Source organism: Colossoma macropomum, unplaced genomic scaffold (genome assembly GCF_904425465.1).
Source record: "Colossoma macropomum unplaced genomic scaffold, Colossoma_macropomum, whole genome shotgun sequence".
In the NCBI taxonomy this organism is placed as follows: domain Eukaryota; kingdom Metazoa; phylum Chordata; class Actinopteri; order Characiformes; family Serrasalmidae; genus Colossoma; species Colossoma macropomum.
Genome location: NW_023494825.1, coordinates 713,682 through 725,149, shown reverse-complemented (window position 1 = coordinate 725,149; position 11,468 = coordinate 713,682). Strand labels below are relative to the sequence as shown.

The window sequence follows — 11,468 nt, the reverse complement described above, 5'->3', positions numbered from 1 at the left end:
GATGCAAGAGGCTTGCAGTGAAGCCATGAAAGAGAAGTATACTTAAATAAACAAAGAGGAGGTCTTCTGCGTGGATATCATACTGTCATACAGGCACTCATTCTCCTGACCTTTTTATTTCAAAGGCAACAAAAGTTCTACAGTACATTAAAACAGGCCCTAGTACTAAACCCTGGAGTCCTGAGTGATGTGAAGCTCAATATCTGAGGTTTCCCACTTTACTGGGTGCCAAGCGTGCACCTATCAGGCACTTTCATCACCTCCCTTTCACACTGACCCGGGACACTCATGGATCCCTGCGCATGTTTTCCATCACCAAACCCCCGGGCAGTGAAACGCTAGCCTGACAGCAGATCCGTCCCATAAACAAAAGGCACAGAAGAAGCAGAAGATCCTCAACAATGGCTCCTTTGTAGCAAGATGTTACAAAGCAACAGTTTCTTTTTCAGTAGGACAGAAAGACACTGAGAAACAAGCATTTGTTTGATTTCAAAAAACGTTAATATATTTTCTAATTTATAGTGAACATACGCATCATACATGACACCCTTGTCAATCTTATTGGCAGCAACAAGAACATTTGTTGTACTCTCTCTCTCAAAAAGTTAGGGTGATATCTATAAGATGCTCTTGAAATAAATATTTCTTTATAAAATAATAAAACTTCAAATAAATATTCTTTACACTAAACAATGTGTTGAAATTAGAAAATAAAGTTTGTTTTTTTTTTTTTCTGAGGGTCACTGTACAATTTTACAAGTATAGCTGTAGGGATAATTCAGGTAAGGCTTCTGTAAGGCAAAGATATTTATAAAAATGATTGACATACATTCAAAATGAATGCACAACGCTAAATATGTATTATATATGTTTCATATATAAAGATCTGTCAAGGTGCCTCTGTTTTGGCACACTGCTTTTCACAGTTGAAATATTATATGTACAAAAATAAAAGATCTCTGAGAAAGGGTAATTTGCTAATTCACAAACTTTGTGGGTGCTATTCACAAAGGTTAGTCTGAAAAAGGCTATCAGTCGTGTTACTGAATGTCATTATTGCTAACATTCTGGACTTCCGTGTAACAAGAGATAAAGAAGGAAAAGACCATTACGCTCTGTGGAAGCGCTAGCTGAACATGGGGGATGTTTCATAAAGCAAGATTTGACAGTTAGCCAGACAGCTTAAACCCACAATCAAGCCTATTTAATAAGAGAGAGAGGTAAAGGTCAATCCTATTGGATAATTCTTACTTTTGGCTTAAATTGTCCAGCTTTACTGAAAAATCCTGCTTTGGACAATACCCCCTTGATGACAAGGAGGGACAAACAAAAAGAAACAAACAACTTCAAACACCGTTCTTCTCAGTCTGTCACCTCTCTCGGTCTACAGTGCCAAAACTACAATGTCAAAGAAAGGCAGAAAATCAAGAGTCATGCCCCGTTTTGTTTTTTTTTTTACTTAATATTCTTTTTGCAGCGTGAAACATGTGTGTCCTTGCAGCGGCATCCAGGCCGGTGGGCACGGTCGTGGCAGGCCTGGCAGAGTGCCAGGCAGCCTCGGGCTGGGAGGTAACACAGCAAGCAGGGCAGGATGAGTGCCAGCGCACCGGCAGCCGACCAGCGCACACAACAGTGCGACTGGTGGCAGGAGAAGGGCTTGTCGGCACAGACATCCTCGTCATCAGTGGAGCAGTGGTAGAACAGGGCCTTGAGGCAGCAGACACAGGTGAAGTAGTCAACAGTTGACTCGGCCGAACACAGGCATCTCCGTCCACAGACCCAGCAGGATGGGAGTGGCCTTGGACTCCTGCAGTCTTCACAAATGCAGCGATGGCAGTGTTCGCAGCGCTGCGAGTGTTGCTTCCCACTACCAGCAGTCGTATTCAGGGGCTTCAACTCCTCTTGCTTTGCTTCTGATCGCTTGGGTTGCACTCGCACTACTGCGGGTGGCTCACCTGTTGTCCTGCTTATGGTTCCTAGAAGCCTTTGCTCTGAGGAGTTGCTGCAAGAGCCCTCGCTGGTGCCACTTGTGGACCGGCTTGCGGCACTCTGGGGAGAGCGGGCACCCTGTGAAGAGTCCCGAGAGTCCCGAAAGTCCCTAGAGTCCTGAAGGTCCCTAGAGTCCCGAGAATCCTGAAAGTCCCTAGAGTTCTGAGTGTACTGAAAGTCCTCAGATTCCCGAGGCATGGTACCATCCTGCACTGCCCCCACATCCATTGAGGGGCCAGAGGGCCGCAAGTCCACAGTCCGAGAGTAGCCTGAGGTGGCCACCGGCCCCTCTGTGTACTCATTGCTGGTGTGAATGGTCCGGATCTGGTGGAGCGGGAGCACCAGGGCCTCCCGAGCCTCCTCTCCGTCGCCACCTTCCGGCGACCCAGTGCTGCCGCCACTTTGAGCTCTCGTCTCCATCTGTGCTCTGAAGAGGGGACTCTCCGGCACACCGGGAACACATCTGAAGTCCTGCAGGAGGAGGACGAGAGTTAATGTGAGCACAGGAATGTCAAACCCAATAGAAAGTCTCCACACAGATCTATGCAAATCACCATTAGCTTAGCCAACAGAAATGCCTAATAAACATGTTCATGCAAATCAAACGTCCCCACACATACACACACTCTCCATTGTGCAGTAAATCCTTGGTACGGATGATCATCAAAGCGGCTACTCCATGCCACCTGTTGGCCGTCTTGCTCACACCTTCAATTATTGTGATCCTGGCACTGGGTTTCCTCTCTATAACCTCACTGCCTTTAATTAAATGAGTAGAAATGTTTCCCTCTATCATTTTCTGTAGGTGTGCCACCTCTCCACGACTCTGCTAGTCTACAAGGCTAGTCTATGGACCAGGAAAGCTGTGATGTCTATGAAGAGTGCCTATAAGTGATGCTAGTGCTACAGTGCTTTTGAGAACTCTCCATTTCACAAAATACACATACTTTGACATTGACCTGAATCTTATGTCTGTCACACAGCTTGAATATCTTTCCAACTGTTAAATATGAATATAAATTATAAAATAACTCCAGGTTAAACTAGAGATGATCTCACTGACCATTGTTCTGCATCATTTGTGGAACTTCCCTGTGTAAACCTAGCATGCCCAACATCTGCACAAACCTCTGGGCTAACTGACCAGTGGCTACAGACCAATGATTTACTCATTTTTTTGTATATATTGAGTATTTAAGCTGAGTTAATGCCTACATAGATCACTTTATGATAATGTAAATTACTGATACTAACCTAAAGATATGGCCAACAGGACACTTTTAGGTCTAGACCTTAAAAGCCACCTGAAAGATCTACGGGTGGCTGCAACTTTAGCTTTCTGAAATGCCTTTTGACTGTAGGAATGACCAAGCAAATTAATAACATGGCAGTACTAGTGATAATAGTTCTGGACAGGGATTAAGCCTAGTCCTGGAAGATACAGCATTCTGAATGGAGATGCTTCATTAAAAGCAAACTGTAGACCATGGCTACGTTTAATCTCTATCCCAAAATGAATGTCTAATATTAATGATCATAATACATAAATGTAATAATACTTCCAATATTTCCAATACTAAAGTTACTATAAACAACAGTGTTGTGTACTGTTAAATACCTTAAATTATCAATATTTGTAGCAAGCAATAACAATAATATTATTACCACTTTAAATGATTTTAAATGTTAAAACCTGTTAACTGTTCAGTACTTTAAAATGCTTATGTACTGCACTCAACCAAGCATATTACCTGGAAATTAACTAGTCATAGTTAGCAAGATTGCGATATTAATGTCATGACTAATTATATTTTTAATATTATTCCCACTTTATTTGGATAGTCCCTGTAGATAATCTGATGATAGATCTATTGGGTAAGAGTAGCGTTAGGGCTAGAATTTGGACAAGGGATAGGTTTAGGATAAAGGCTAGAGTTAGATTTGAGTTTTAGCTTGAAGTTAGGGACAGGACCAGAGAAAACTAAATATAGATATATATATACATAAATATAGAGACGGAAATAGATATTTAGTTGAATGTAACTTTAACGCAAAGTTAAAAGCGACTACAACAAGCTATCCAAATCGATCATCATACTATTACTACTATCAAAATTACTAACACATGCACCAATGCTAATACTAATATTACTACTAATAACGCTGTTCAGTACAGTTCTAGACTTTAAATGTTCAAAACTGTCAATAATGCTCATAAACTGCATGTGGGAATGACCAAGCTTAATTAACCTGGAAATGAGCTGTTTTAGTTAACGATATTACAGTAGTAATGCTCTAAATACTTAATTGTTATCAACATTATTACAACTAATACCAATTACATTCCTTGTACCAATACTAATAACAATATTACTAATAGTAACATTGTTCAGTACTGTTCAGTACCTTAAAATGACTTCAAGTGTTAAAACGTGGTGTTGTCCAAGCATCTTTACCTGAAAGCAAACTTTTCTTAGTTTACTACATTGCAATAGTAATGTTATGACTGGTTAATAATGCTATTGCTAATCTTAATAATACTGACGTCTGCAAAAGTTTGGGTGCCCAAGTCAAATGATATGTTTTGTTAATATTCTAAGTGAAAATACGTTAACACACTTCTACACAATTTCTGTTTATTTGCTGAGTTTAACATATTGTGTGGCCTGTGCAAAAGTTATGTCGTATTTTATATTTTATGTTTTTTTTCGATATGTTAAACTCAGAACATGAACAGAAATTGTGCAGTAAACTTTTAGAAGTTTCCTGAACAGAATGTTTTAACTTCCTTTCGCTAAGAAAATCAACAAAACATGTAATCTGATCAGGGGTACTCATATTTTTGTACGTACTTGTATCAATACTGTACGTATACAGTACTGTACTACTAATAACATTATTCTGTACCATTCACCACTTCAAAATGCTCATATACTGCAGGCTGAGAATGACCACCTGGAAACAAACATTGTAATAATAATGCTATAACTACTTACAATACTGTTGCTAACAGTAAGACTACTAAAACGTAAACTAAGAAAATACTAATATTGCTAGTCATAACACTGTATTATTATTCAGTGCTTTTAAATGCTTATGTATTGCATGTGAGAATGACCACCTCGAAAAGAACTATTCTTGTTTAACAACATTGTAATAATAATGTTATTACTACTTATAATGCTGTTACCAATGTTATGATTAGTGATGCCTGTACTTATACTAATACTAATATCATTACTGATAATGTTTAGTACTACTCAATACTTTTAAAACGACCACCTGGAAATTAACTATCCTTAGTTAACATCACAAAAGAAATGTTATAAGTGGTCATAACACCTTTATTAACACTATGCTTACTGATACTTGAACCAAACCAGTACTAACACTATTACTGTTTCGTGCAGTTCAGTACTTCAAAAGGCTTAGACACAGCATGTGGAAATGAACACCTGGAAATGGACTTTTCTTAGTAAACATTGTAATAGTAATGTTACAACAGCTTATAATATGATTACTAAAAATAAGCTTACTAATACTAATTTTACTACAAATAACATTTTTAATACTATTCAATACTTTTAAATTCTTATGTACTGCATGCAGGAATGAACATCTGGAAATGAACTATTCTTAGTAAACATTGCAATAGCAATGTTATAATCACTTATAACACTATACCAATACTAAGCTTACTAATATTTAGCAGTACTCATATTACTATTACTACTCGTAACATTGTTTAGTACTGTTTGATGCTTTTAAATGCTTATATACTTCATGTGGGAATAATCACTTGGAAATGGCCTATTCTTAGTTAAGATTGCAATAACAATGTTATAACCACTTATAATAGTATTATTAATACTAAGCTTATTAATACCAACACTACTATTACTAATGAAAAAAGTACTATTAAATTCTTATTTACTGCAGGTGGGAATGACCACCTGGAAATGACTCATTCTTAGTAAACATGGCAATACCGACTACTTACAGTACTGTTACCAATATTAAGATTATTAATACTTGGACCAGTACTAATATTACTCCTAATAACACTGATCAGTACTGTTCAATACTTTCAAAGGCCTATATACTGCATATGGGAATGGTCACCTGGAAACAGTGCAATAGTAACTATTTATAATAATACAATTAATTGTGCTAATGCTAATTCTAATATTGCTAGTAATAACACTTTAATAGTGTTCACTACCATTACTAATACTTCTCGTAATACTGTGACTATGATTAGTACTACTACTAATAATAATTTGCCAACATTAATATTAGCACTAATTTGACTGTTCCAAATATGAGTACAACCACCAATAAAAGCCAAATGTTTGATCAGGCTTTTTATTCAGTGTTTGTAAACAATAATAAAAGTCCTTTTCTTTGCAGAGGAACAACAGCAGGCCTGCACTCTGCAGCTCGAGCTGAATGCAAAAGCCCAGCAGAGAACTTTTCACAGAACGCTGACCACATTAATAGCAGATGATGCAACTTCTGCTGGACACCAGCATCCAAACCATCCAAACAAGACCACAGTGACCAGACTAGGGTCCAGACTGTTGACTGCATGCAGAAAAACACCTTAATCCCATTATGAACCCCACATATGGACGGTGCATGACTGTTTGGGGCAGCCAAGCGTGCATGTGGCCCTCCGTCCACCTCCGAACGCACGAGCTAATCAGAGCCACAATAACTCCAGCATGCACGAGCTAATAAACGTGGAGCGCGAGAGCCGCGAGTCACGTCCGCAGGCGCACGAGAAAGTGGCCCGCGCGCAAGTTGCACGAGTCGTTTCTTTTATTTACACAAAAGCAAAGCAGAAGAGTGTTGAATGGAAAACGAGGCGACTCACCGTGATCTCAGCACTTTCTCTCCTCTTCTGTAGTTCTGCTTAAAGAGTAAATCCAAAGTCGCGAGGCTCGCCCTGGACAGCGTTCAGACCTCCGTCCATTCATAAAAAAAAGCGCAGAGCGAAAAAACAAACAAAAAAAAACACACAAAAAACGAGAAAAACAGACTCGCGGGGGGCGTAAACTTTTTCACGCGACGGGAGCAAAGAGGTCCAAAGCGGAGAGGAGAGGAAAGTCGCGGTTTGTTTATTTGTTTGTTTATTTTCTGTGATGAACGAGAAAGAAAAGTGCGGGAAAAACGAGGACACAACGCGCCGCAACGACCAAAAACAACAACAATAAAAAAGTGCGAGTCAAGAACGTGCTCGCTCCGCTCGTGCGCGCGCGGCCGGGGACTTTTAACACTTTTTCCCCCCTCTCGTCTTCTCGTCCTGTTTGTGTGTGTGCGCGTGCGTGTATGCGAGTGTGTGTTTTCTTCCCTCTTCTTCTTCTTCTTCTTTCCGGAGAGGAGGAGGAGGAGGAGGAGGTAGGGTTTATGCTGTAAATGGCGTCATGTGGGAGAGGAGGAGGAGGAGGAGGAGGGTGAAGGGTGCGTGTGGAACAGAAGAGCTGTTGTCCCAGAGGATATATCGCATCCGGTCTCGCCTCATTGGCTCTCCAAAGACTCGCATTCACTCCCCTCCTCCTCCCTGTGGGCCTGGGGAAAGAAAAAAAAAGAAAGAAAGAAAGAAAAAAAGAAAGAAAAAAGAAAGAAAAAAGCTAAAAGAGCCTCCTACTCTGCAGTGCAGTGGGACGCGCTGAAAATGTGAGCAGGAGAGGAAAGGAGTTCAGAGCAGCTCTGAGTTTAGAGCTTTTCAAACGGCTAGAAATGAGAAATGCGCGATGCATGGGTTGCATTGGTGTGCAACAGGTTCACAAAGCGTGTTGCAGAACATTTAGAACGTTTCAGGAAGAAAGTTGTATGATAACCATGTTACAAGACGTCCAGATTGTTGTTTGCGTGCTTAACAACAGCTAGAAGTGTGCGCTGCATGGGTCGCATTATATGCATTACTGCAATCATATAAAAGTTTGAAATGTTTTAAACATTTAAACATGTGAATTGTGAAGTCGGTTATATGCAACAAGTTCAAGAAGTTAAGATTGTTGCTTTTAGTGCTTCTGAAACAGTAGAAGTGTGCGCTGCATGGGTCGCATTATATGCATTATATGCATTATTGCAATAATGTGCACGTTTGGCATATTTCAAACATTTCAACACACATGAAATAAGAAGACAGCTATATGCAAGACGTTCAGATTCTTGCTTTTAGTGCCTTTCAAGCCGCAAGGAATGTAAAATCTGCGATTGCGTGCATTAATTGCAGTGATATACGACAGTTCCAAATGTTTATAACTTTGCTTTTGAAGGTTTCATGAGGAAACGGACGTGATAGGCATAGGTTATGAAGTATGCATGGGTTGCAACAATATGCAAGAAGATCCGAATATCTCTGCTGTTGGTGCTTTAGTGCTTTTTCAGAAATGTGAAATGTGCAGTGCATGAGTTGCGGATATTGCAACAATACACAAGAAGTTGAGAATCTGTGCTTTACTGTTTTTAAACATCTAGAAATGCAAAATGTGCAATGCATGGGTTGCAACAAGTTAGAACATTTTGGGAGAATATTTACATATGCATGGTTTGCAAAATATGCATGGGCTGCAATGGTATACAATGAAGATTAGACTGTTGCTTTTGGTGCTTTTACAACAGCTAGAAATGTGAAATTTGCAAAAAATTAGCTGCAATTATGCGCATGAGTATATAACAATATACAAAGAGTTCAGTGTTTAGCTTTTACTGTTAATCAAACATCTAGAAATATCAAACATGCAGTGCATGGGTTGCAGTAATATACATATAGTTTTATAAAGAGGAAATTGCAACAAGTTGAGAGCATTTGTTTTGGTACACTTCAGCTAACTGCACAAATTGCGTGGTACGCATGAGTTGCAACACTATACAAGAAGTTAAGAAAGTTTGCTTTACTGTTTTTCAGATGGTCGGAAAGGTGTGAAAATGGGTCGCAAGTTGAAAATGTTTTTTGATGCATTTCAACAAACATTGACAATACGCCCTGCACAAATTTGCATAATATGCATGGGTCACGAGATGTTCTGAAGGCCTCTGCCTTTGTAAGTGTCACTTCTGAAAATGTGCACTGGAAGAGCTGCAATCATATCCATGAATTGCAGTGATGTGCCAGATGTTTAGGATGTCTGTTTTAGTGCATTTCTGCAGCTGTGGAGCATGTGCACTGGACAAATTGCATGGGTTGAGTGGTATGCATGGGTTGGAATGCTATGCGAGGAGTTCAGAAGGTCTCTGCCTTCATAAACTTCAGCAAACAGGTAAACATGTGCACTGCACACATCTCTGCTGTGGAGCTTTTCAAATGATGCAGTGGCAGTGTGTGCATGAATTGGGAAATGCAACAAGTTCAGGGCATTTGTTGTGGGCTACTTCAACAAACCGCAGAGCATGTGCACAGCATCGCAGGCTGCAAGGATAGGAAAGAAGTTCAGAAATAAAAATCGACCAGCTGGAATATGCACTGCACAAGTTGCATGATATGCATGGGTTGAGTGGCATGCATGGGTTGCATGTAGTGTTGGGCAATATGTGCACATCATCTTAGTATTAAGATCATCTTAACTGGTGGAGAGGGTGTTCAGTGTGATGCACAAGAATCGTCTTCATGCTAAGATGGTTTTAGGAAACCCAGTCCAGATCATCGCAACTCATGCAGTGCATCTGTTTACTAAAACCAGGGCATAATTTGAAATAAATTGAAATTATGCTCTAGTTGAAGCCATACGCAAGCAGTTCAGAAGATCTGCCTTGCAGCTGGATCGTGGACTACACAGATTGCATGACATGCAGGGAGTTCAGGATGTTTTAGTAAACAGATGCATTGCATGAGTTGTGATGATCTGGGCTGGGTTTCCCAAAAGCATCTTAGCATGAAGACGATTCTTGTGCATCACAATGAACACCCTCTCTATCAGTTAAGATGATCTTAACACTAAGATGCATTTGGGAAACTGGGCCTTTTTTTTTGCTTTAGTGCTTTGGTGCTTTTCAGACAGCTGAGTTTGGGCCTTTCAGGGGATGCAGTTATACATGTGAGCTTTAAAGTTCAGTGAAGTTCAGCAAAGGCATCAGTTGGTCTTAATGCACCCCAATGCTCCACTGATGATATGGAGTATGCAAAAGTTTTGGCACCCCTGGTAAAATTCAAAGTTCTATTATTTTTCTAAGAGTAAACAAGTCAAAAAATGTTGTCTGTGAAAAAGTATTTTCCCCCCTGTAATCCATGTGTTATTATCTTATTATTACTGATATTGACCTACTATTACTGTTATTAACTTATTACATTATTTCCATTTTTTTATATGACTGTAGGTAATAGACATATATATATATATATATATATATATATATATATATATATATATATATATATATATATATACACACTGCTTGTCAAAAGTTTAGTGAGTTGAAAAATGTAGAGTTGGAACACGATCATTCTATCATCCTAATTACTATGTGTTCCTCATTAAAAGTGAATTAGTCAAACGCCTGTCCTCATTTGTGCAGCTCAACGACTCAAGTGTGTTGTAATAAGGGGCGGGGCCTAAATGGCCCTTCTGTCGGGCGGTGAATATTTCTGACTGGAGTACTGTAGTGTTATTTGGATAGTTTTTATGTCTTTATAATTTATATAAAATGTGGAAAAAAGTACAAAACAAGAAAAGCAGTAAACAATAAATAATACCTGATAATACAATAAATAATATAATAGAATAATATGTGTAATATAATAAAGTACATTTAATATAATAAAATAGTATAATACAATAGCTATATTAATACTTTATTAAGAATTTCCAGGTAATAATACACTTATTCAGTCCTATTCGCAGCATGAGAGCGACCAAATACACAACATATGATTCAGATACTGACAGTATGAATCCACAGCTAAACCAGGCCTAAGTGTGTAGCCTTTGTATGGCCATGTAACCTTGTGACCTTGCATTATAATCCAAGTAACACTATGGTTTGTTTTGCAAAGTGAAAAATCACCCTGTATAATTACTGTGTGTAAGTTTACAGACTCAAGGCCAGATATCAGTGGCTGATGATCATATTGCAGGGTTTTTACTGAACTCTGTTACTTCATGACCTTCAGTGATTTGGCCTTATTCGAGGCCTGCATGCATTCATCATGCATTCACGACAATTCCCATCAGTCCCAGGATTCCCAAAAACTGTTTGAGGCTCAAACAGTTTGGGCTACTGTTTGAACACTGGGCAGAGAAGAAGTGGGTGTGCTGATGCCCTCTAGTGGCACAAATGCTGCACAGCAGACTCAACCAATAACCTGCAGTACCATTTCTGATAATCTAAATAGACTACATCTGTTCTACATGCAGGTATATGAATGTATAACTCTTTAAATCTGATTTGATACCATAAAAATATAACTGTAATTAGATTTCCATGGTGTAATATTACTTAATTCAATTCAAGTTGAGTTGCATTGAATTAGGCCT

General features: G+C 39.1%; 1 protein-coding gene across 1 annotated transcript; it reads right to left on the bottom strand.

Moving 5' to 3' along the window:
- Positions 1 to 478: 478 nt before the first annotated feature.
- Positions 479 to 7,565, bottom strand: spry2 (sprouty RTK signaling antagonist 2). The gene is made up of 2 exons (XM_036560398.1): positions 6,866 to 7,565; positions 479 to 2,460 (listed from the first exon to the last, which is right to left on the bottom strand). The coding sequence occupies exon 2, from the start codon at positions 2,407 to 2,409 to the stop codon at positions 1,456 to 1,458; it is 954 nt and encodes a 317-aa protein (XP_036416291.1). The 5' UTR covers positions 2,410 to 2,460; positions 6,866 to 7,565; the 3' UTR covers positions 479 to 1,455.
- Positions 7,566 to 11,468: the final 3,903 nt, after the last annotated feature.

Excerpts from the sequence above, each read along its gene's own strand:
- spry2 (XM_036560398.1), bottom strand. The coding sequence starts at position 2,409 with ATGGAGACGAGAGCTCAAAGTGGCGGCAGCACTGGGTCGCCGGAAGGT.